Source organism: Arachis ipaensis, chromosome B05 (assembly GCF_000816755.2).
Source record: "Arachis ipaensis cultivar K30076 chromosome B05, Araip1.1, whole genome shotgun sequence".
In the NCBI taxonomy this organism is placed as follows: domain Eukaryota; kingdom Viridiplantae; phylum Streptophyta; class Magnoliopsida; order Fabales; family Fabaceae; genus Arachis; species Arachis ipaensis.
In genome coordinates, this window is record NC_029789.2 from 143741263 (window position 1) to 143763510 (window position 22248).

Sequence of the window (22248 nt, forward strand, 5' to 3'; positions counted from 1 at the left end):
GTATTTAGTATTTACGTCTGCGAACGATGTAGGAACGAGGGTCCCAATTCAGATTATCAACCGGTTGCAATGAAGGCAAACTTGTTTGTTGTTGCTGCATATGGTGCTTGTGAGAATCTTTCATCTGCAGCGCTTTATGATGATCTTTGTCCAAAAGTGGAAGAGTGAATTGGATATCATCCATGCTACTTCTTTTTTCTATTATATGCACTCCAATTTCTATGCTGCCCCACTCCTCTGGCCTCAGTTCCCTCTCACCCGACTTATCTTCAACTGAAAGAGAGACCAACGCTTGATTCCATTCATTTTGTTGAAACTGTTGACCCTCATCATCTTCTAAATCATAAATCCTATTATGGCCGCAAGTAGCACGCGGGCAACTTTGATTTTGATCACTAAATATGCACCCACCATTGTCATTATCATGGGTGACCAATTTTAGATGAGGGAAAAGAGAACATTGATCATCAAATTCAAGTGCTTCCGTGAAAAGAAAACAAAGTGATATGGCAGGGAACTTATTACGGAACCAGAAAGAAACTGATTCTCCACTCCTCTGATGCTCAAACCAACTTGGTATCCTTGTTCCTGGCAAAATGAATCTCCTCTTTCTACCCTCATCATGCAATTTCTGTTGGTCATAAATAGTTCATGAGTTAGTTAATTTAGCAACAACACATAGATCATATTACCAGAATCACCATATTAATTATCGGTGAAACAAATAGATACCTTATCCGATAATGCTTCTCTACTTGAACAATTCAAGGATGTATTGTCAGTTGCATTCAAGATTTCCATGTTGGGTGGAATCCCTCTAATCTCTTGAAGATTCTTACAGCCAGTCAGATAAAGAATTCTCAAAAGGTGACAATCTTTGATACATTCTGGGAGAATTGTGAAATGACTTTCTGACAAGTTCAACTCTTGCACATTGGAAAATTGAGAGATAAATATTTGGAGGAATTTATCTGACATATTGCATGAAGACAAATCAATGCGTTTTGTGGTTGATGATGCTGACACTGAGGGCATTTGCTCCACACCACCTTCATTAGATAATAGCAAACTCTTATATCCACGAAATTTCAGCTCAAGAAGTTCTCCAAACATGAAAATGCTACTTGGCAATAGAACAGTTCCACCATCACGCAGATCGAATTCTTGAAGCCGAGTAAGGTTACAAATGGAATATGGCAATTCTCTTATGGAAGTGAAATATAGATCAAGATATGTAATCTTTTCCATTTTTCCTAATATTTCAGGAAAACTCTCAAGACTTGAACAATTCACAAGAGTGAGTTTTCTAAGAGATGGTAACATAAGGGAAGGAAGGTTCCTAAGCTTTGTACAACCTTGAAAATCCAATGATCTAAGTTTACTCAAATATCCAACTGACTCATCAACGTTAATCAAATTGCCACAACATGCAAAGTTTAATTCTTGTAAATTTGGGGCACCTGAAACATCAGGGATATGTTTTATCCAATCATTCCAACTAAAATCCAAAACACTCATCTCCACAAACTCCTGCAAAATTCAACACACATATATTAAAATGAATTTACTAACAATAGAAAAAAAAAAGCTTGTTGTGCTTGCCTTTAATACTTTAACTAGCCGGAGCAGTGTTAAGCAATTTTTGGGCAACTTGAGTATGGCAAGCTTCTTTGGATGAAAATCAACCGGTAAAGAATATGAAGGATATTCCCGCCATTCCAACAGTCTTAAACTATTTGGAAGATAATTGGGACTTCTGGAAAAATTGCCACTTAGAATAATAAGTGTTTTGAGGTTTTCCATCTTCTTGAAAGCCTCTCCATCCCATTCTATTACTTCAGACGTGGGAGCTTGCAGAATTATGAGTTCAATTTCATTGGTTCCCTTTGAAAACAACAAGCCTCAAATAAACTTATAATACCATACATGTAATATTAGGATGTCAATACTCCTAAATTAAGAATGTTTTGAATTAAAGAAACAAGCACAAATAAATAAATTATTATTATGGGGATCAAAATGAAATAGATCAGATAATCAAGATTATAATATTAATGATGAGAAAACAAACCACCCTCATAAATTTACTTACAATATTCTCTTGTAGAACTCGTATTATATCTTCAGGAAGCCATAACCGACTACGTTTACCAGGATTTTTTGGTGATTCTTGCCGAACAATTTCTCTGCCCATATCTTGAATCAAGTCATGCTGTGTCACATGGCCATCCTTATCAATATTTATTAGAGATCTTTCAGCCAATACTCGAATACCACGTGTCGGGCTAACATCATGAAGAGCATGGAGTACATTTTCAAGATCATCAAAACTATATCCTTTGAAGCAACAAGCAATGTCAAGAAAAAGTTTCTGATGATATTCCTCCAAAGCATCAAAACTTACTTTTAAGTTTCTTTTGGATATCTTTATTAGGAATTCTTTTATACTCATGTAATGCAGATATCCATTCTTCTACACTTCTTCCGTACAAATTTGACCCTATTACCACCAGAGCCAATGGAAGGCCAGAAGCATAGGACACTACTTTATTTAACATGTGCATATAACTTGGATCAACATTTTCATATTTGAAAGCATTCCACCTAAGCAACTCAAGTGCTTCTTTCTCATCAAATTTCTTCACTTGGTATGTTCTCTCCACCATATGACTTGCCAACAAATGTTTGTCCCGAGTTGTTATAATGATTATGCTGCCAGGACCAAACCAATCGGGCCTTCCAGCAATTGCCTGCAATTGCTCAAGTTCGTCAACGTCATCAAGAACCAAGAGAACCTTCTTGCTCTTCAACCTTTGCTTTATTAATGAGATTCCTTCACTTACACTTGCTAGCTTTATATCTTTCTCTCCAAGTGTTTTTGAAAGAAATAACTCTTGGAGATATGCTAAACCATGTTTATTTGAATTTTCCCTCACATTTTCAAGAAAACATAAACCATGAAATGGGTCAGCAATCAAGTTATAAACTTCTTTAGCAAGTGTGGTTTTACCTATTCCACCAACTCCATATATCCCTACCATAAGGGCTCCACTATTGGATCCACCATTCAGAAGCTTGTTTACTTCCTGTACTCGAGATTCCAGTCCAATAGGGTAATCAGCAACATGAAAAGGAGTACGACCGATCCTGTTTGAGATCTCCTTCACAATCTTCTCAATGAAAGCATGTTCATATTCCCTTCTGTCCAATAATAAATGTCACAACAAAGTGATGCTAAATGCAGCATATACAAAGGAATTCTTTCCCTCTAAAGGTTTTGATATAAAATGTTTTCATAAATCAAAATATCAGATAGTAAAAACCATACTGAAGCTTGAAATCATTGCCAGACAGGTTGGCTGCTTCATGCAGGGCTGTCCTCCATTTCTGCAATTTCTTCATGTCATCCTTGAACCTCTCCTCATGCTTAGTCAACGCAACTGCATAGCTTCCTTTTTGGTGTCGCACGTCACAAGGATCAACATCATAAAAGACCGGAAAAACCAACCGTCCATTCCCCTTAACGCACTCCATGATCTTGACAAGTTCATCTAAACAAAAGGAAGAAGATGCATAGTTCTTGGAGAACACTACAATGGCAATTCTAGATTCTTCAATTGCCTTGACAAGTGATTCTGTGATTTCCTCTCCTTTCCTTAGCTCCTCATCATCAAAGAAGGTACGGATTCCTTTTCTATCGAGAGCATTGTAGAGATTGTTAGTGAAACCATAGCGAGTATCACTGCCTCTAAAGCTGATAAACACATCATAGGTGAATGCATAACAAAAGGAAGAGGAATAAGAAGAGGTGAGTGGTAGTGTTGACAAGATGATACTAAAAGTCTCAGACCAAAAACAAGGACCTCAGTTAGCATTAGAACATAATGGCTAAGAGGGTAGTATTTATGCCAACATCAAAACCAACATTATTACCAAGTAAGTAAGTATTGCCAAAAAGTAAAAGGAAGAAGAAAACTGTGAGGGAATATAATACAAACAAAAGGGCAACAAAGTAAAATGCTGATGACTCCTATGTCATCATGTCCTTATTCTTTTGCCATAGTAAGTAGGTAGGAAGATAGGGTTGCTCTAATAAAATACTAACTTCAAGCACTCCCATCTTGACTATTCTTTTTATCTTTTTCATGTTACACAAAAACCAAAAAAGGAAGTCTTGTTTTTACAACTTGCTTTACTTCACATTTTTTATTAGGCACTGATCGGATATATTGGTTTACTGGTCCCTTTCTATTTATCCTTTTTTAAGCATATACCTATTAGTGATGTAGAGGGATTTGGTGTAAATCATTTTTTCTTAAAATACCTTTCATCAATATAATTCATAAAAGATAAAAGATATATTTTACTATTTCCAAGACTTGAACTCATAACCTTTTAGTTAGAGTCTAAGACACTTATTACCTCAAAATGAAGAAATAGGACAAAATTACTTGCTACCTCAAAATAATGTATAAATTTAAATATACATTTTATATACAGATCAAACATAAATACATTACATGGAAGACAGAAACTACTGTCATAATCAATCTGAGTTTCTTTAAAAATAAAATGGCAAGATTTAGGTCTCAACTTGCATTGAACCAAGGAAGTTTCCATACTCTGATGTGATCAAGAAGACGATGACCTGAAAATGATAATAATAAAATTGTCATTACTTTCTTCTACAAAAGATAAATCACCAATCAGATAAAAGCTTGCAAATATTGTAACTTATAAGTATTCATTCATTTTCTATCAGAAACTTCAGCTTAGCAGCTGAGGAAAACTTTTACCAGCCATTATATATGGCCTCATAAGAAATAGAACTATATATATGTATGTGTTTAGAAATTTAGCAAACCTGGCCATTAAATTTCAATCATTGAACACAATATAAATAGAAAGAGCCAACTTACCTTCTAAGCCTTGATGGTTATAGGAGCCTTTTCCTCAGAGAAGAGGAGGAAGAAAACATAGACGAAGAAAATAAACCACATAACCACAGTTTCCACTTGGCAGTTCTATGATTCAATCTCGTCATTTCAGAGTCACTATCACTCATGGTGATTTCCTTACTTGAAACTAACTGGTTTGATGGACCTGTCCCTTCACAATCAATTGAATTCCATGATTCTCGTGCCACTGATGGATTCCATGATCCCTGTGGCTGTGTCACTGGACCCCATGATTCCCATAGCATTGGATCCAATGAATCCAGTGGAAGCGATTCCTGTCTTGGATCCCACGGTTCGCATGACATGTAACTCCATGATTTTGGTGTCATGTTCTTGTCATTTGAGGCCTCCTATTCCATTGCATACAAAATTACCTGCCTTAAAATTCATAATCCATGCATATCATAGATATTATACAAACATGTAATTGTCTTGAGTGCAAATTCTCTCATGTGAATTTTTTAGCATGATTTGGTTATATGTGAATTTTTTAAATTTAACACATGTCAAACTTCACAACTCACACTTGTAAGAACAACAATATCCTGCATGGAATTGATGTTGAGCATTGTTCCTTCCCTTTTTGCTTTGTTCACATTTTTATGACCTTTCAACTTCTTATGATCGATGGGAGTTAAATTTTTTTGTACTTGCAAACCTGAGTGAAAAAACATACATAAATTTTGATTTTAAACATATAATTTTGTTTAGGTTAATAAATACATACATTTCAATTTTGAGTATATATATATTCCAGAAAAATGTAATAATGTAAGAAAAAAGTTTTAGAATAGAAAAGAATAAGAGAGATTTTGAGAAGAATTAAAGGAGAGAGATAATTTTATTAAAAAAATTTTTAAGAAGAAAATATACAATTACTAATTTTTTGTTTGTCAATTACATCTATTCTTAATATATAAAAGTAGATACATAAGTTTACCCACATTACTTTGAAGTTATTCCTCTTCTTCTATGAACGCCATGTCAGCAACATTGCTTACTTGGCAAAATATTAGAATCAACCAATCAAATCTTGCCAAATCAACTTTTTTCAAACAAAAAAAAAATACAAAACAAAACTAAAAAACACAATAAAAACCAACAACTTAACTTTTTCCAAATCAATCCTTATTTCTAAAACAACAAAAACACAAATTAACATTTACCCAAAAAAAACCCCTTACTTTTCTCATACTTCTCGAAACCCTCTTCCTCCTGGCACTTTTCCGTACCATCCCATGAGCCATTGTTTTTTCTACCTACATCCTCTTTCAGTCCCATGAGTCATTGTTTTTTCCTCAAAACAAATTGTCCATCGCGATGTCCATCTTCGGTGGAGCCACATTGCATAAATTGCAGAAATCGGGCCAAACTCCATTTCTCCTGTTGCGGTTTTCCTGCCGGAGCTCGATTCTGGATCTCAGGCCAACGTCACCATTCTTGCCATGTATTTTCCTAAAGATTTTTAAATTTGCCGTTTTCACTTCTCATTCTATTTTAATTGTGAAATCATTGCAAGGTTTATGTATTCCTCTTTTTTTAGCGAGTTCTGTCCAACAGTCACAACCAAGATTAATGTGCATTTAAAATTATTCCACAATTTACATTTATGTGTTTCTCTTTTTCAAATTGTTATTCCATAAAAGTAGGTATTGCTTCCACAATTTATTTGGAATGGATTATCATTCTTTGACCATGTCTTATTCTCTTTGTTACAGAAGAATTTGTAGTGGTAATGGAAGAGTTAATACCCAAAATTGATAGATTAAAGAGGCGGAGAGCAATCCTTTAAAAAAAAAAAAAAGAAGACAAGAAGATATGTGCCTCCAACATGGTCGAAGAGGAGTGCCAATTTAGCTTCCAGTTCAGGTTAGTACAAAAGAGTCTTATAACATATTCTGTTTTTTGTATTGATTTTTGGTACCAATAGAAAAAAAATCTTTTGTAATTGTTTACGAATCATTAAGTAGGATTTAAATAAAATATTTTGTATTATATTTAAAATTATAAAAATTGGTGAAAAAAGGATAATTTTTGGGTCAAAAATCACATGAATAGTAATTTTGTAATCCGTAAAAAAATATGAATATCCTTCAAATTTTATTGTGTTATAAGATTGTTCAATCCATTAGTTAAATCAAATTGTTGAGAAAGAAATTGAAAAGCATATTTGTATTTTTAATACTTTATGGGATAATTTTTTTAAAAAAAATTACTTCAATAATAATTTTACAATTCTTGAAGAGAAAGCTATGTCTTAGATTAAGAAGTATTACTAATTCAGCTTTCACTCTAGGTAAGTAGAAATGATTTTATAACATGCTTTATTCTAATGGTTGCTACTCATAGCTAATTAATAGGAAAAAATTCGTACAGTTTGTTGTAATTGTTTGCTATGTAGGATGAAAATGAAATCTTTTGCATCTATTTATCTATCAACCAATCACTATTTAGTAAAATGTTTTAAAAAAATTAAAACAAAAAACTCTTATCTATTATTATTCAATTGAAACATCAAGTACTAATTAAATGCAATAAACATACATTAAAAGTGTCATAATAATAACAGTTATAAAAAATTTCAGTTACAAATATTCAAATTCTACAACTTATACATATTAAGACTCTTACTACTCTTCATTTCTTAATCTCTCATACTAATTGTCAAAAATTCCTTAAATTTAATATAATATCCACAATGAGTTTAAGCTCTTTGCTAATGATGCCACATCATCAATTCTAATGACTTGGCAAAAGATGAAAATCAACCAATCACTATTTAGTAAAATATTTTAAAAAAATTAAAACAAAAAACTCTTATCTATTAACATTTAATTGAAACATTAAGTACTAATTAAATGCAATAAACATACATTAAAAGTGTCATAATAATAATAATTATAAAAAATTTCAATTACAAATATTCAAATTCCACAACTTATACATATTAAGACTCTTACTACTCTTCATTTCTTAATCTCTCGTACTAATTGTCAAAAATTTCTTAAATTTAATATAACATTTTTATATGTTTTTCATTCTCATTCATTTATTTTTTTAATTATTTACAAACAAAAAAATTACAAGAAAAGACAAAGTGTAGCCATTAATGTAAATCGAAAAATGAAAAAAAAATGAAAATGTAGTTTTGTATAACTCTAATATAAATAACCTATGTCTTTTTTAAAAATAAATAAATTCAAAATCTATTTATAATATGTTCTCCAAAATATTTTTAATATAATATTTATTAAAATATACTATATAGTATAAATAATCTACCTCTCCGCGCATCGCGCGGGTCTCACTCTAGTTTGCTATATAAAGAAGCTCATATGTCGGATTCATAGATTAAATATTAAAGGAGACTTCTAGAGTTCCAATGCTGATTTTGTAAGGAATATGGAGGGAAGTTGATAAAGTATAAACATAAATAAGATAGTTACATAGAAGAAGGATCTGGAACATGTTGGAAAACTCTTGCATCATCCTTAATAACATGTCATCATCCTAGGTTGGCACTTTCTCAATATCTCTACACATTACCAGAAGAAAGCTTCCATTTTACCATGCCGAGTGAAGCATGTGCCATAGAATTTTCAAGAACCATGCTTCATCTTCTACATATACACATCAAACCTTCAAGTCAGGCATCAAAATTTCGAAAAGTTGAAGAATACAAACAGCAAAGTGTCATAGTCCAAAATAGTTGATCACAACCTATACCTTATTTCCCCACATTTCCACCTGATTCTCCACATTTTTTTGAGTGCTAAAATCTAATAAACAGAAATGAGGCTACAACAAATGAATTTGGGAGTGCTGCTACTGTTCTTGCTTCTTGTTCTTGCTGGCTTTCCATATAAAGTAGAAGGGTATCTGTATCCATTAACAGATCGTCCTATAAACCCCTTGGTTGATCTATGGACAGATCGTTTCCTTGATCCACTTCGTGTTCTTGAGCAAATCCCAGTTGAGCTTGGAAAAAATGATCCATCATCACCCATGGCAATGATGATGACACCTGCAAAGGTAGATTGGAAGGAGACACCAGAAGGGCATGTTATAGCCCTTGATGTTCCAGGGTTGAACAGAGATGAGATCAAGATTGAAGTGGAGGAAGGGAACAGGGTTCTGAGGGTAAGTGGAGAGAGGAAGAAGGAGGAGGAGAAGGAAGGGGAACACTGGCACAGGGTTGAAAGATCCTATGGCAAATTCTGGAGGCAGTTCAAGGTGCCTGAGAATGTGGACTTGGAATCTGTGAAGGCTAAGCTAGAGAATGGTGTGCTTACTCTGACACTGGAAAAATTGTCACCTGATAAGATCAAAGGTCCAAGAATGGTGAGCATTGCAGGGGAGAGTGAGAAACCAGCACAAATCAAGGTCAATGAGACCAAACAGGAGCTGTGAAATAACTGCTAATCATGAATGATGATCATGTTTTGGTTCCGAATATATGAGTAAATGAATATATGAAGAATGGTTTTCAGTTTGGTTTTGTGCTGTGAATGAAAGAGTTGTAGTATGAGGATTATGGTTGTTTTCATGTACCGAAGATACTGGTGTTGATATTGATCAATGATGAGTAAATAAATTATCCATTACTATAAATCTGGCTCCATGTAACATTATAGCTCATTGTTTAACCTCTCTTGATTAGCAATGTTCATGGAAGAAAAATGACCTTACCAAGAGATGTATAAAAATGAGAATGGATATACCAGTCTCTGTTCTTGAATAAAAATAATAATAATATAATGCAGCTATTTAACAACAAAACCTTTTGCAGTATGGAAGTGAAAACATTGTTATGTTCGCATGAGACAAAAATAAGGTGAAATTTTAATTCCTCTCAACAAATTGTATGTGTTACAAGAGTCACAAAAGAATTAGTAACCCAATCATTCACCCACCAAAAGAATTAATTGAACATCTGAGAGACATGAGTACTAGATGAAATACTGTACACTAATGCTACATCAACACCTCTCTAGTGTTTTCCCTTATGTTCTAAGATCCTATTTTAATATTCTAAACGTAATAACAGAGAGAACAAACCTAATGCAGAGTTCTTTTCTTCTTTTCTCTTGATAAATCTTGAAGATCCTAGACACAGGATAACTGCGCCAAACAATTTTGCATAACCATGTCTGTGTCATATATACCAGGACTATTCAGTTCAGCATTGGCTTTTCTAAATTAAATGAATGGTTATATTGCCTATATTCTCTCTCTCTCTCAAATCTAGCTAGGCAAATTTGAAAAGCTATGAGGTTAAGGATTGCAATTTGGACTTGACTTCATTTCTAACACCAATGAGACTTTCCAGGAAACTCTGTATCTCTTCTGCTCTTGGATTTGATAGATCAAGAGAATAGAACTGATAAATTTGATCATCAACCTCAATCCAGCTACAACCTGGAGTCTTATGAGATTTCTGTTCCTTCAATGTCCTCCTTATGTTTCGGACTTCATCCCATTTTCCTAACTCCCCATATATATTAGCCAACATTATACCATAGCTACCATTATATGGATCAATCTCAACTAATTTTTTAGCTGATAACTCTGCTAAATCCATGCGGCCATAAACCTTACATCCATTAAGTAAAGAACCCCAAACAACAAAAAATAAAAAAAAATTATATAAGGATTAATTTGATTAATTTTTAAAATTTTATGGGTGAAAATTACTTACGTCTGAACTTTCAAGGACTATTTTGATTATAAATAACTTTTTTACATGTCAACTTGTCAAGTGACACGTGTCACGTGTCACTGATCTGACACATCAACCAATCATCTTGTGACACATGGCATCAACCCACCATGTCATCATGTGCCACGTGGCACTTAACTGACACGTCATCATCCAACTGACGGAAGGACTAACGTGACCAAGTCGTGTATTTTTCGGGGACGATTTCAATTAATTTTATCTTTTGAGGACCAAAATAAAGATCGGGGTATCTTTCAGGAACGATTTTGGCTATTAACTCTATTTATTGACTCAGAGACTGGTATTAAAATTTCAGTATCTGTCTCCAAAATTTCAGTATTTCATTACTTCTAAAAAGTGGAGCAGGAGACTGAAATTTTTTATGACAGAGACGAAAACTTTAATAACATTCCCTAAAATACGGTCGTTTCAATTAGTTAATTCTAACTTTATTTTTTATACAAATTAAATTAAAACTTCATTTTTATTTTGATTTCTATCTTCCATTTTACACTAAATACAATAATAAAACTTATTTCAATTTCTATCTCTTGGTGTCTCTTCCTCTTCTTTTAGTTTCTATCTTTCTTCCAAACGTTGCTTAGACGGGTATTTATGCCAAAATTAACACTTAAATTGCCAAGTACTGCCAAAAGGAGGTAGGAAGAAAACTACGAATGAATAAATAGACAAAAAAGCAATAAAGTAAATTGCTGACTCCTTTGTCATCAAGTCCATGATCCTTTTTCATAGTAGGTAGGAAGATAAGTTGCTCAAATAAAATATTAACTCTCAATTTTTTTTAACAATTGAGAGAATTTATTCCCAATTAATTAATGTATGTTTGAATTGATATTGGTCAAATTAGAGTTAATTTGGATAATATTGTAGAATTGATTTTGAGTAGAAATAAGTTTGTGCCAACATAATTTATGTTTGGCAACTTTTACTAAAATTAGTTATGATAAAATAAATATTATTTAGATAATATTAGTTAAAATCAATTTTAGATAGATAATTACTAAAAAGGACATGATATTAAATTTTAATCATATTATAAAAAATTAGAATAATAAGTGGTGTACAAAAATTAGAATAATTGTTTTAATGCTCTCCGTATTCTTTTATTTAAAAAAAATTATAGAAAAAATCAAGAATGACTAGCAACAAACCTAAATATACGAACGCAGAAGTTATAATTTCTTGCTTCTAGTGAACGGGTTTTTGGGATGCAGAATCATTTATGCGTTCAAAGAAGAAAAGTTGCCAAACATTAAAGAACAGCGTTTAAATCACTCAAACGCACTTTTATCCTTTCAACGTGTTTACTGAACACACCCCTAGTCATTTTTTCATTTAGCCCATTTTAAGCATCCAGCAAATTTCTATTATCCCCAGATTGGAGTCTGGTTTTGAATTCTATGGAAGATGAAATTTGACAAAACATCCATACGTAATATACTATGTCCTGCTTCTGCAAAAATTGCTGTCATTAATTTTTTTTTTGAAACAAAGGAAGCTCAACACATTAAAGTGGAGCAAATAAAAGAAAGAAGAAGACACATAACCAGCTACCAACAAATAAACCAACCCCTACTATCCCCAGTACTCTCATCCTCCCCCAGGATCACCACCACTCCATTCCGTGTAGCTCATCAACGTCCTTGTGTGTATGACCTCCAGGCTTGCTCTTGCATTCTTGAAGATTCGTGCATTCCGTTCCAACCAGATGTTCCAAATCACTGCAAAGAACACTGACATCCACATCTTCTTCCCCTGTTGTCTATTATGCATTCCATGCCAACTCTCAAACATTTCTTTAACAGTTCCGGGAATCACCCACTCCCTTCCTAGTAACCTCAGCCACTTGCACCACACCTGCCATGTTACCTCACACCTAAGGAATAAATGCTCAACAGATTCTAATTCCTTGGTACACAGTACACACATACTATCCCCCAGAATGTTGACTCCTAGTTTAGTCAGCCGCTCCTTGGTGTTAACTCTACCCACTAGCACAAACCACCCAAAGAGCTCAATTCTCGGAGGAACGAAACCTTTCCAAATGGAACTCGTGAAGCTATAACTCGTTATCTCAGCTGATAATGTCTCCGCTTGTATAGCCTGGATCACAGAACTAGTAGAGAAAATACCTTTATTTTCAAACTTCCACACCACATTGTCCTCCCTACCTGATGACAACCTCACTGGCCTTAACCTCTCATGCAGTTGATTGACAAGCTCCAGCTCCCATTGGAACAGTGCCCTCCTCCATTGAAAATTCCAAATCCAATCAAGCCCATCCCAAAAACCACACTCCCCGATGACAAGTCCTTGCTGACTGGAAATAGAGTAGAGTCTCGGATGACTTCCTTAGATCGCATCCTGTGCACCAACACTTTCGAAATCACTTTGTACACACACCCCACCATACTAATCGGCCTAAAATCCTTCACCTCATTTGCACCTTCAAACTTTGGAGCTAGTGTCACCCATGTTACATTGACATCTTTTGGCAATTTCGCACTTTGAAAGAACCTCATTACCGCAGCAGTGAATTCCGGCCCAATGTCATCCCAGCATTTCTTTATGAAGTTCATGTTAAACCCATCACTCCCTGGGGCCTTGGAAGATTCGCAGTCCCACACAGCCTCCTTAATTTCCTCATCCGTCGGCATCACTTCTAAAGCTTCAGCCTCATCCCTATGGATACACTTTACTAACCCATCTCTGATTCCAATCCTCGGAACATATTCCTGTCGATATAAATCCTTGTAGAACCCTCTAATCGCACCTTTTATTCTCGCCTGATTCCGCACAAGTCTTCCATGTAACATCAGAGCATCAATCCTGTTATTCCGTCTTCTGGCCGAAGCAATGTTATGAAAGTATCTGGTATTCCTATCCATGTTTGCAGCATGCTTAGACCGAGACATCTGTTTCCAGTGCATTTCCTTTCTAATATACCATTTTGAACAAAAGCTCACAAGCGCCTTCCTTCTAGCCTCCGTTGTACCATCATAAACTCCATCACTGACTGAATTGTCCAGCTTGGTGAGCTCCTCCTCAAACCTCATGAGTCTCTTATCCATGTCCCGGAAGTTATCCTTGTGCCATTGCCGCAGTTGTATTGCTAGAGCCCTCAGCTTGCACGGGAACTGCGTTTCTCCGAGGCTTCGCCACTCATCCTTCACCATTCTCAGAAATCCCTCATGCGTAAACCAGGCGTCTAAACTTCTGAATGGTCTAGGGGGCCCCGTTACTCTTGTTAGTTCCATGATCACTGGGCAGTGATCAGACAATCCCCTTGGGCCACCCTTAATCCTAATATCCGGAAACACCTCAGTCCATTCAACATTAACCATCACCCTATCAATCCGACTACAGGAACGCCCCCTAAACCATGTATACTTCCTATCAGTAAGAGGCAAATCTATCAACTGCATGTCTCGCACCCATTCCTTAAATTCCTCCGATGACGCCATCAAGCTAGTAGCTCCTTTACGATCCTCTACTTGTAAAATTTCATTAAAGTCTCCGAGAAAACAGAAAGGAATCTGACACAACCCCGCCACATAGCTCAGTTCCTCCCACACCCCCCTCTTTGCCTCCCTCCCATGCGCCCCGTACACCAAACAGAAAGCACATCGGAAGTTGGTCTTTGTTAAAACGCCTTCAACACACAGCCACCTCTCACCTTTATACCTTTGATCTACTTGAAACACTCCTTCATCCCAAATTAATAGCAGACCCCCCGCCATTCCTGCAGATTCCACAAACTCCCAACCAGCAGTACTAGATCCCCAAAGCCTTGCGACCTCATATTTAGTAATCACTTCTTTTTTTGTTTCAAGCAATCCCAACATGTTCAAATTATATTTATTTTTCAAAGATTTCAGCATGCTTAATTTACCGTCCCCCCTCCACCCCCTAATATTCCAACAGCTCACAATCATTTAAATAAAGATTTGCTCACCTTATTTTTATTTTTTGGTCGACTCCTTCTCGCCTTTTCCTTTTGCTTCGCCAGTTTTCTCTTAGCTGCTATTTCTTCATTTTGTGCTTGCAAAATCGCCATAATATCTTCTTCCTCATCGCATAAAACCGCTCCTGATTCCACAGCCAATGCCCAGGTTGCTTGATTCTCCTGGCGCTGCTCTTCCTGTGTCCCCTCGCCTTCTAAATGGCTAACTGTGCCCAGCCTAGCCCCTGCTTCTGCCTCCCGGGCATTGCCACAGGCAGCCACCTCCGGGACGTCCCTCACTGCGTTTTCCTGTGCTCCTGAGGTACCATCCTTCCCCATTAGGCAGCTCAATCCCGCTTGGGATCCCTCATCGTGCAAGTCGGCCTCACTTATCCCATCCTGCGCCCCTTGCTCCTGCCGGTGGACTGCCGCCCTGATTCCCGTCCCCTCCTGCGCAACCCTTCCCCCATCAAGCTCAACTCCCACCCCATCGATCGGTCCTCCGCCCCCCACCATCTCCTCTAGTTCCGGGTTCTTATCCACCGACGGATCCCCGAGTTTAAGCGGCAACCCTCTCACCTCAGGATCCTTCTCCGCTGGTGAGCACCCCAGCCCTCGCAAACCTTCCATCGGCGCCGCTTCAAACAGCTCCCGTGGATCCCTCCGAATCCTCAGGCCGCCCGACCCGTCGTGGCCTCCAATGGAAAGAAAACCATACGCCGTTTCAGTTAGGAGGCCATCCTGGCCCAGCCCAACAACAGGCTCCCTCTCAATACTCATGTCCCTTACGGTCAGCCTCCCCCCTCTGTTCTTAGTTGGTGTTGGGCCAATTGGATGCGAGCCCATACTGTTACAATACTCCAACCGTGTCCCAGCTTGGTCCCAATCCGGATGGGCAGCCCACTTTGCATGAACTCCTCCCACCCCTCCCCATACTTGCGTGACTGTATTCTCCGACTCCCCCTCATGAACTATCTCACATCCCTTCAAACCCGCTACTTCACCGTCCTTGGTACTAGCTGAATCCGGTACAACCGTATCCTTTTTTAATTTCAAAAAGGCAACGTCCACATCATTCAATAACACATCAGAGATTACTATTCTGTCCTCACCGTGCTCAGCCTCCGTAGGCCTACCAGTAACCAGTTCCGCCGCCGGGTCCCAACTACCCTTCCCCTTCTTCATGGCCGTGCCAGCGGTGCCAGAAACTTCATTCTTCGCATAGACACTTCTGCTTCTCCCCATGCTGACCGCACCGCCCTCCTGTGGTTCTACCTCCTTCACAAAGATCTCAAACACCGTCTTCCCAACAACAATTTGCATCCATTCTCGGATTTCTCGGATTACCCCCGTCTCAACTTGAATCCTCCCTGCTTCAAACGATGCTCCTTCCCCCGTCATTACATCACACTGGACCACGTTGCCCCACTGCCCTCCTATTCTCTTGAACGTTTCCGGCGCCCACGCATGTAAAGGAATTCCGTAGCACTCCAGCCACGCTCGTCGAGTAATACACCGTTCCGATTCCTCCCAACGCGAGATCCTATGGAATACTTGCAACAAATTATCCATCTTGAATGTAAACACTCCCTCCGCATGCTGCACAGTATCAAATATTACCAGTACTTTGCACGGCCCGATCTCCCTAACATCCACAATGTTGGGCAGATTTTTAGACACCACCGTCTTCACTGATCTGAGGTCCACTGGGTGTAACGTGTGCCCCACTAAACTCCTCGCCAACCATTCCATATTTGCTTCGACTACCGGCACATCAATTCTTTTCAAAGGTCCACTCCCCTCTGTGGCATTCTTATGGTCTCGCACTGGCTGTTCCTTCATAGCTTTGGCCGCAGCCACCCCATTCCCCTGATAAGAATCCACTGCTTCACCGCCAATGGGACTTGTTATTTCCTTCCGCACTGTGCCACCCATCTGAACCTGTCTTCGATACTTAGCTTCCCCGACGGTAATTACCTTCCCCCGTAACCTCCACTGGTTCATTTCTGCAATCGCCTTGAGAGCGCCCCCTTTTGTCGTGTACCGAACAAAGGCAAATAAATAGATCACACCACTCTTTCGTTTCCGGCCAAGATATATGTCATTAATTCTTCCCGTCCAACAAAATAAGTGATACAGCTCCCTCCTTGAGATATCAGCCGGTAGATTATCCACAAACACAGAAAATGAATCATTTTCCAAACGATGATATGCCTCCCGATTCCAAATTCTAGGATCCTTTGGTGTTAACTGTACTCCTCTCGTACTATTCCTGGAGTACTCACCTCTCACAGCCCCTTTGCTGTCATTAATTATTCTTGTCATTGTAGTCATATGCATTATATTGAATGTATTACATTCAACTGTAATTAGTTTAAAGATATTAGTATTAGCATCCAAATTTGGTGTTAAGAACCAATTGAAGGTTTAACTTTCAATTTTTTTTGGGACTTAAAAATGAAATTATCATCACATTAGATGGAGGAAAATCGGTTTTAAACGCCATGAAAGAATATTATTTGAGTTGAATAAAAAACAAGTACATTTATAAGAGAATGAAGAGAATTTGGGTATCATCTAATTTAGGGACCAGTTCTTTTTGTGGAGTCTCCATGATATGAATTATTATAGTAAAAATACTTGCTAAAGTTATCAATTAAAAAATTTTATAGAAAAGATGCAAAAATTAATTTTGAATAAAATTATTGTACATTTAGTAAAAACTTCTACCAATAGTAATTTTAAGCGTTAACCACTAAAAACGCGCTTGAATTATTTAAATATTAGACAAAAATATATTCGAATTTTATTATAGACAAAAATGTCCTCAAATAATTTAAAAATATAACAAAATTATTTAACATTAAATATGTATTTCTCAAAAATACATTAAAAATTGAATTTTGATGCGATTTTTTACAAATATGATTAGAAAAATAAGATATTATTATTCTTAAAATTTGGTAATTTTTTAAAAAAATCACAAAAAATATATACTTAACGAAAAATCACCAAAATTTATGAATAAAACATATCTCATTTTTCTAATCATGCTTGCAAAAAAGCACATCAAAATTCAATTTCTAAGGCATTTTTTGAAAATACATATTTATTATTGAACGTTTTTGTCGCGTTTTTAAATTATTTGAGAGTATTTTTGTCAATAACAAAATTCGAGCGGGCATTTAAATAATTTGGGAGCATTTTTAGTGATTAACCCTAATCTTAATATCTGGGTTAGTCAAAAACTCATAAGTAAATTATTAAAGAAGGCAGTCGAGCAACGTGCATGTCTTTATGGATTTGCATTCACATGTACAATAGATTAACGTTTCATGATGATCAGAAGCTCAGTCGAGTTCTTATAAATTCAAGTCTTTCTCAATATTCCGAACAGTTCCTCGCAGTCTTGACCATTCAGCTATGATTTTTGCCTGAGTCTTCTTTGCCAATGTGTGCTCGCATTGTGGCACGTTCTTCCTTAACTCATCCAATTCAGCTTTAATTGTCTTTCCTTCCTCAAAAATCTCTCTCTTTCTCTTACGAGACATGCCAGCTTCGTTTTGAGAAACAGACATATTAGCTTTAATGGTATTGAGTTGCTCAGTTTCTAGGCCCACAACTTCCAAGAACGTTTTCTTGTTACTTTCCAGACTGATTTCCAATTCATCAGCTCTCGACAAATGAGACATTATAGAATTAATTTTCGTACTTGCTTCACTGTAGTCCCTACTCCAATGAATCAAAAACTGTGAAGCTTCTGATATCACACTACTCATTTTCCTTGATATGCCGCCATGATCTGCAGATAACTTGGAGAGATAATCTAGGTTGGCTTTCAAGATACTGCACAATTTAGAATCCAACAAAATTATTGAAGCATCCATGGAGAGGAAATCTTGTACAGATCTCAATGCTTTCCTGGTTTCTTCATCCCTTGGAGCAGCCGTAACCAACTTATCATGAGAATGAGAAAGCATAGGGATGCCAGGAACATCAATAGAAGCATAAAATGCATCCATTTCTACGTCATCACTCATGTCATTTTCATTGCTCGAATATTTGTCATTTGATGTTGACGACGTAGTGCAAGTGGATATTGGATGTACTTCTTCTTCTCTAGTCATACCACAAGATGGTGTACTAGAAGATTCACCTGAATGGAATGAAAGGTAAAGGGACAAGTGAATGGAATGACACTAAATAACTAAGTCAAGGAGAAGTTATCAACATGCGAAGATTGCAACAAAGTTTTTCAATGTATTTTTTTTAGCTATGCTAGGTGCACATCAAAATTACTAAATCAACCACTAAAATTTTGAGTTAAATAGCGTATTTTAACTCATTTTAATAGTTGATTTTAATATATAAATATTTTTTTGGGATGCTCCCATAAAAATGTAGAAAATGCTTTTTTTTTTTAAAGATACTTTTTAATAATTAAAATTTAACACATATAATCACTTAAATTATGTTATTTTTGTCAAAATTAGGTCAGACAAATTAATTTAATCGAAAAATAGTGAATCAAATTTTGAATCTGTCTAAATTAATATTATTTTTTATAAAAAAAATGACTACAATACCTCTATTATATAAAATGACTAAAATACTCTTATTATATATATTAATTTTGAGAATCTTAAATTCTCAAACCAATAAACCGTAAAAAAACCGAACGGTTCTCCCGGTTTACCGGTTAACCGCCGGTTCGACCGGTTTTTTCACCGGTTTTCTACCAAACGGTTTCTGACCTTACTCGGACCGATTAAGTGACCGGTTCCCGGTTTTTTCGGTTGAACCGGCCGGTCCGGTTCGGTTTTCAGAACCATGATTATATGTGTTAAATTTTAATTTTTAAAAAATATCTTTAAAAAAAGACGTTTTTGACATCTTTATCTAAGTGGCTCCCTATTTTTTTTTTCTCTCTTCGTTTAATATTCACTCAACATATGTTTTCATCTGTTGTTGATCAATATAAGAGATGACGTGGGCTGTTTATCAACATATGTTTTCATCTCTTCGTTTAATGCAAAGTGCGAGATCAATTTGATGTATCTACAATAAACATCTCTTCGTTTAATGCAAAGTGCGAGATCAATTTGGTGTATCTATAATGAACAATATATGGACGAATACTGTTACAACATGTGGTACAAATAGATATGTGGCCAAATAGTATTGTGACATGTGGTACAACCATCCACATCAGCACGTCACGTGTTATTGGTCACCACATCATCATACTATTTCACGTAGTCAAATCATGGAGTGACACGTGTTATTAACAGCACACGTCATTATACTATGTCATCACATCTTTAATGAAAAAATGGGTCAGGAACTAATATGGTCCACTTTTATCAATCTTAGGGACGTAATTAGTGTAATTATTAAAATCTTAGGTTGCGTTTGTTTACAAAGACAGGATACTAAGACACAACATCGTGTTTGGCAGAGGAAACATGGACAGAAACAATATGTCCAGAGACACTGAATTAGTGTATTTTGTTTTTCTTTTATTATTCTTAGTTAATTTTTCATAATTATATTTTTTATTGTTATATTTTTCATCTCAAATTTTTTGAATGAAAAAAATAAGAATAAATTGAATTTTCATAATTTATTCTAGTTTATCACCAAAAAGAATATAAGGACACAAAATTTTATGTCTTTGTTCATCAGAATTGTCCTGTCCTATTATTAAAAACAAACGCAGTCTTAGAGACGATTTTAGTGCTTGATGCCAATCTCAAAAAACATTTTAGGGTTTAACTCATGTCTACCTTAAGTTCGCCATTTGTCAAGGGAATTGGGGCAACAGGTTGGGACCTCGAACGATTAGCAGCGTCAGCTCGTTCACGAGTTGCAACTACTTTTTTTTTTGGACATCTTGAAAAAATTTGCAAAGACACCACCACTGTATTATAAAAGAAAAAACCTCGAAAACTACCCAAAAAAATTCAAACAAAATCTAGCAAATTCTAGATAACAAGAGAGGTGCAATACGTAAAAAGTGAAAAGGGGCAAACAGAATCCAATGTCATCACCATCAGGATTAGGAAAAACTAAAATAGTGATACTCCTACTATGTTAACTTAATAAAAAAAAATACAAAAAGCGAAAATGGAAGCACGAACCAGAATCATAGAAGAATTCCATGTGAAAGAAAGCGTCGATTTCAAAACATAAAGTTGCAAAACAAGAAGAAAATGCTAGTAAATCTGAAAGGGACCGGTACAAAAGAAGTAAAGAAGTAAAAAAGAAAGAATTTTATTTGTTTTGATAAAAACTGCTGGACGATTCACTCGATGGTAGATGTAGAAAGTTGGCCTTCTTGTTTGGAATAAAGCAAGAGAAAAAAGCGAGAGGAAAGATACAGAAAATCTGAAAATAGATTTTTTGAGAGGAAAATGCCTAGGGAAGTAAGGGTTAGAATGGAGATTACAAAATTAAAAATTAATGCGACATTGATTGATGGAGAGAAAAATTATAATTGCAATCCCATAATTCGCACATCAAAGAATAATAACTGCTAAAAGGAAACTAGAAAGTTTTTTAAAAAAATTTTGTCGCTAAAATTAAACATAAACTCAGGGTACTAAGATGAAAATGTTAAGAGATTTGAATTGGGGCACTATTATGAACAAAAATAACACCAATGATTATCATTAAAAGAAAATTCGATTCAATGTTAAGACTCAAGAATTTGTAAAACTGTCACATCATGGCATTAATAGCACATAAAAAGAGTAATAAATACCAAAGTAAAGATTACTCTGAAACAAGGGATAAAAGGAGGGGTTCAATGGGTAAAGAACATCTAAGAACATTTGAAACATTAAGAATCAGAGTATTTTGTAGGATGCTGTTGCGATCCGATTCTAGCGCTTCAAGACTTAGGATCTCCAACCCTTCCGATCTCTCAGGATCGTATCCTCGACAAAAGGTATGAACACACAGACATAGTTCTTACTGGATCTCCGTGGAGATTTCCTTGGTACGTAGTATTATGTGAATTCGGCAAGAAAAATAGAGAGACAAATTTATGAGGAATCCTAATACGAGCCGTGTGGGACAAACTGAGACTGTCATATGCTAATTGGTCCAATTACAAGAGCAACAACTAAGAGAATAAAAGAAGATTTTACAAATATGGCTAAATTATTTGTTCAGAAGATGCATCAAAAGTTAGACAAGATAATGATTAACGATTATCAAAAGTCAAACGTCTTACTATTTATAAGATGCATTGAAGACTCTCATTAGTCAAGATAAATTAAAAAGACAATCACCTTCTTAGAATTTATTTTATGTTTATTTTATTTTTGTTGTTTTGTTTGTTTTAGTCACAGTTATGATTTTGCCCTTTTTTTTTTATTATTCTAGTGAACGTATGAGTTAGGATTTTAAACTCAAGAAGTATAAAAATCCTCTAAAACCTTAACCACTTTTTTCCTTAATTTTGATTAATGAAAATTTATTTGAGTTTCTTTGAGAAACTTGGGTGTGAACAGGTGAGGTAGAGTGATTCTCTTAGCTGTTGCATCAGGAAATCAAATTGAGGTAGATAAGTCCTTTTCTTTGATTTTTCATCTTATCATGGG

General features: G+C 35.8%; 1 protein-coding gene, 1 long non-coding RNA gene and 1 pseudogene across 2 annotated transcripts; 1 reads left to right on the forward strand and 2 right to left on the reverse strand.

The window, feature by feature from the left end:
- LOC107641424 overlaps positions 1 to 3862 on the reverse strand; it is a 4939-nt pseudogene extending 1077 nt beyond the window's left edge.
- On the reverse strand, positions 4430 to 5612 carry LOC110262651. The gene is made up of 2 exons (XR_002347545.1): positions 4920 to 5612; positions 4430 to 4648 (listed from the first exon to the last, which is right to left on the reverse strand). It is a non-coding gene; the product is annotated as an uncharacterized LOC110262651 (long non-coding RNA).
- On the forward strand, positions 8460 to 9650 carry LOC107644635 (22.0 kDa class IV heat shock protein-like). The gene has a single exon (XM_016348534.2). The coding sequence runs from the start codon at positions 8751 to 8753 to the stop codon at positions 9366 to 9368; it is 618 nt and encodes a 205-aa protein (XP_016204020.1). The 5' UTR covers positions 8460 to 8750; the 3' UTR covers positions 9369 to 9650.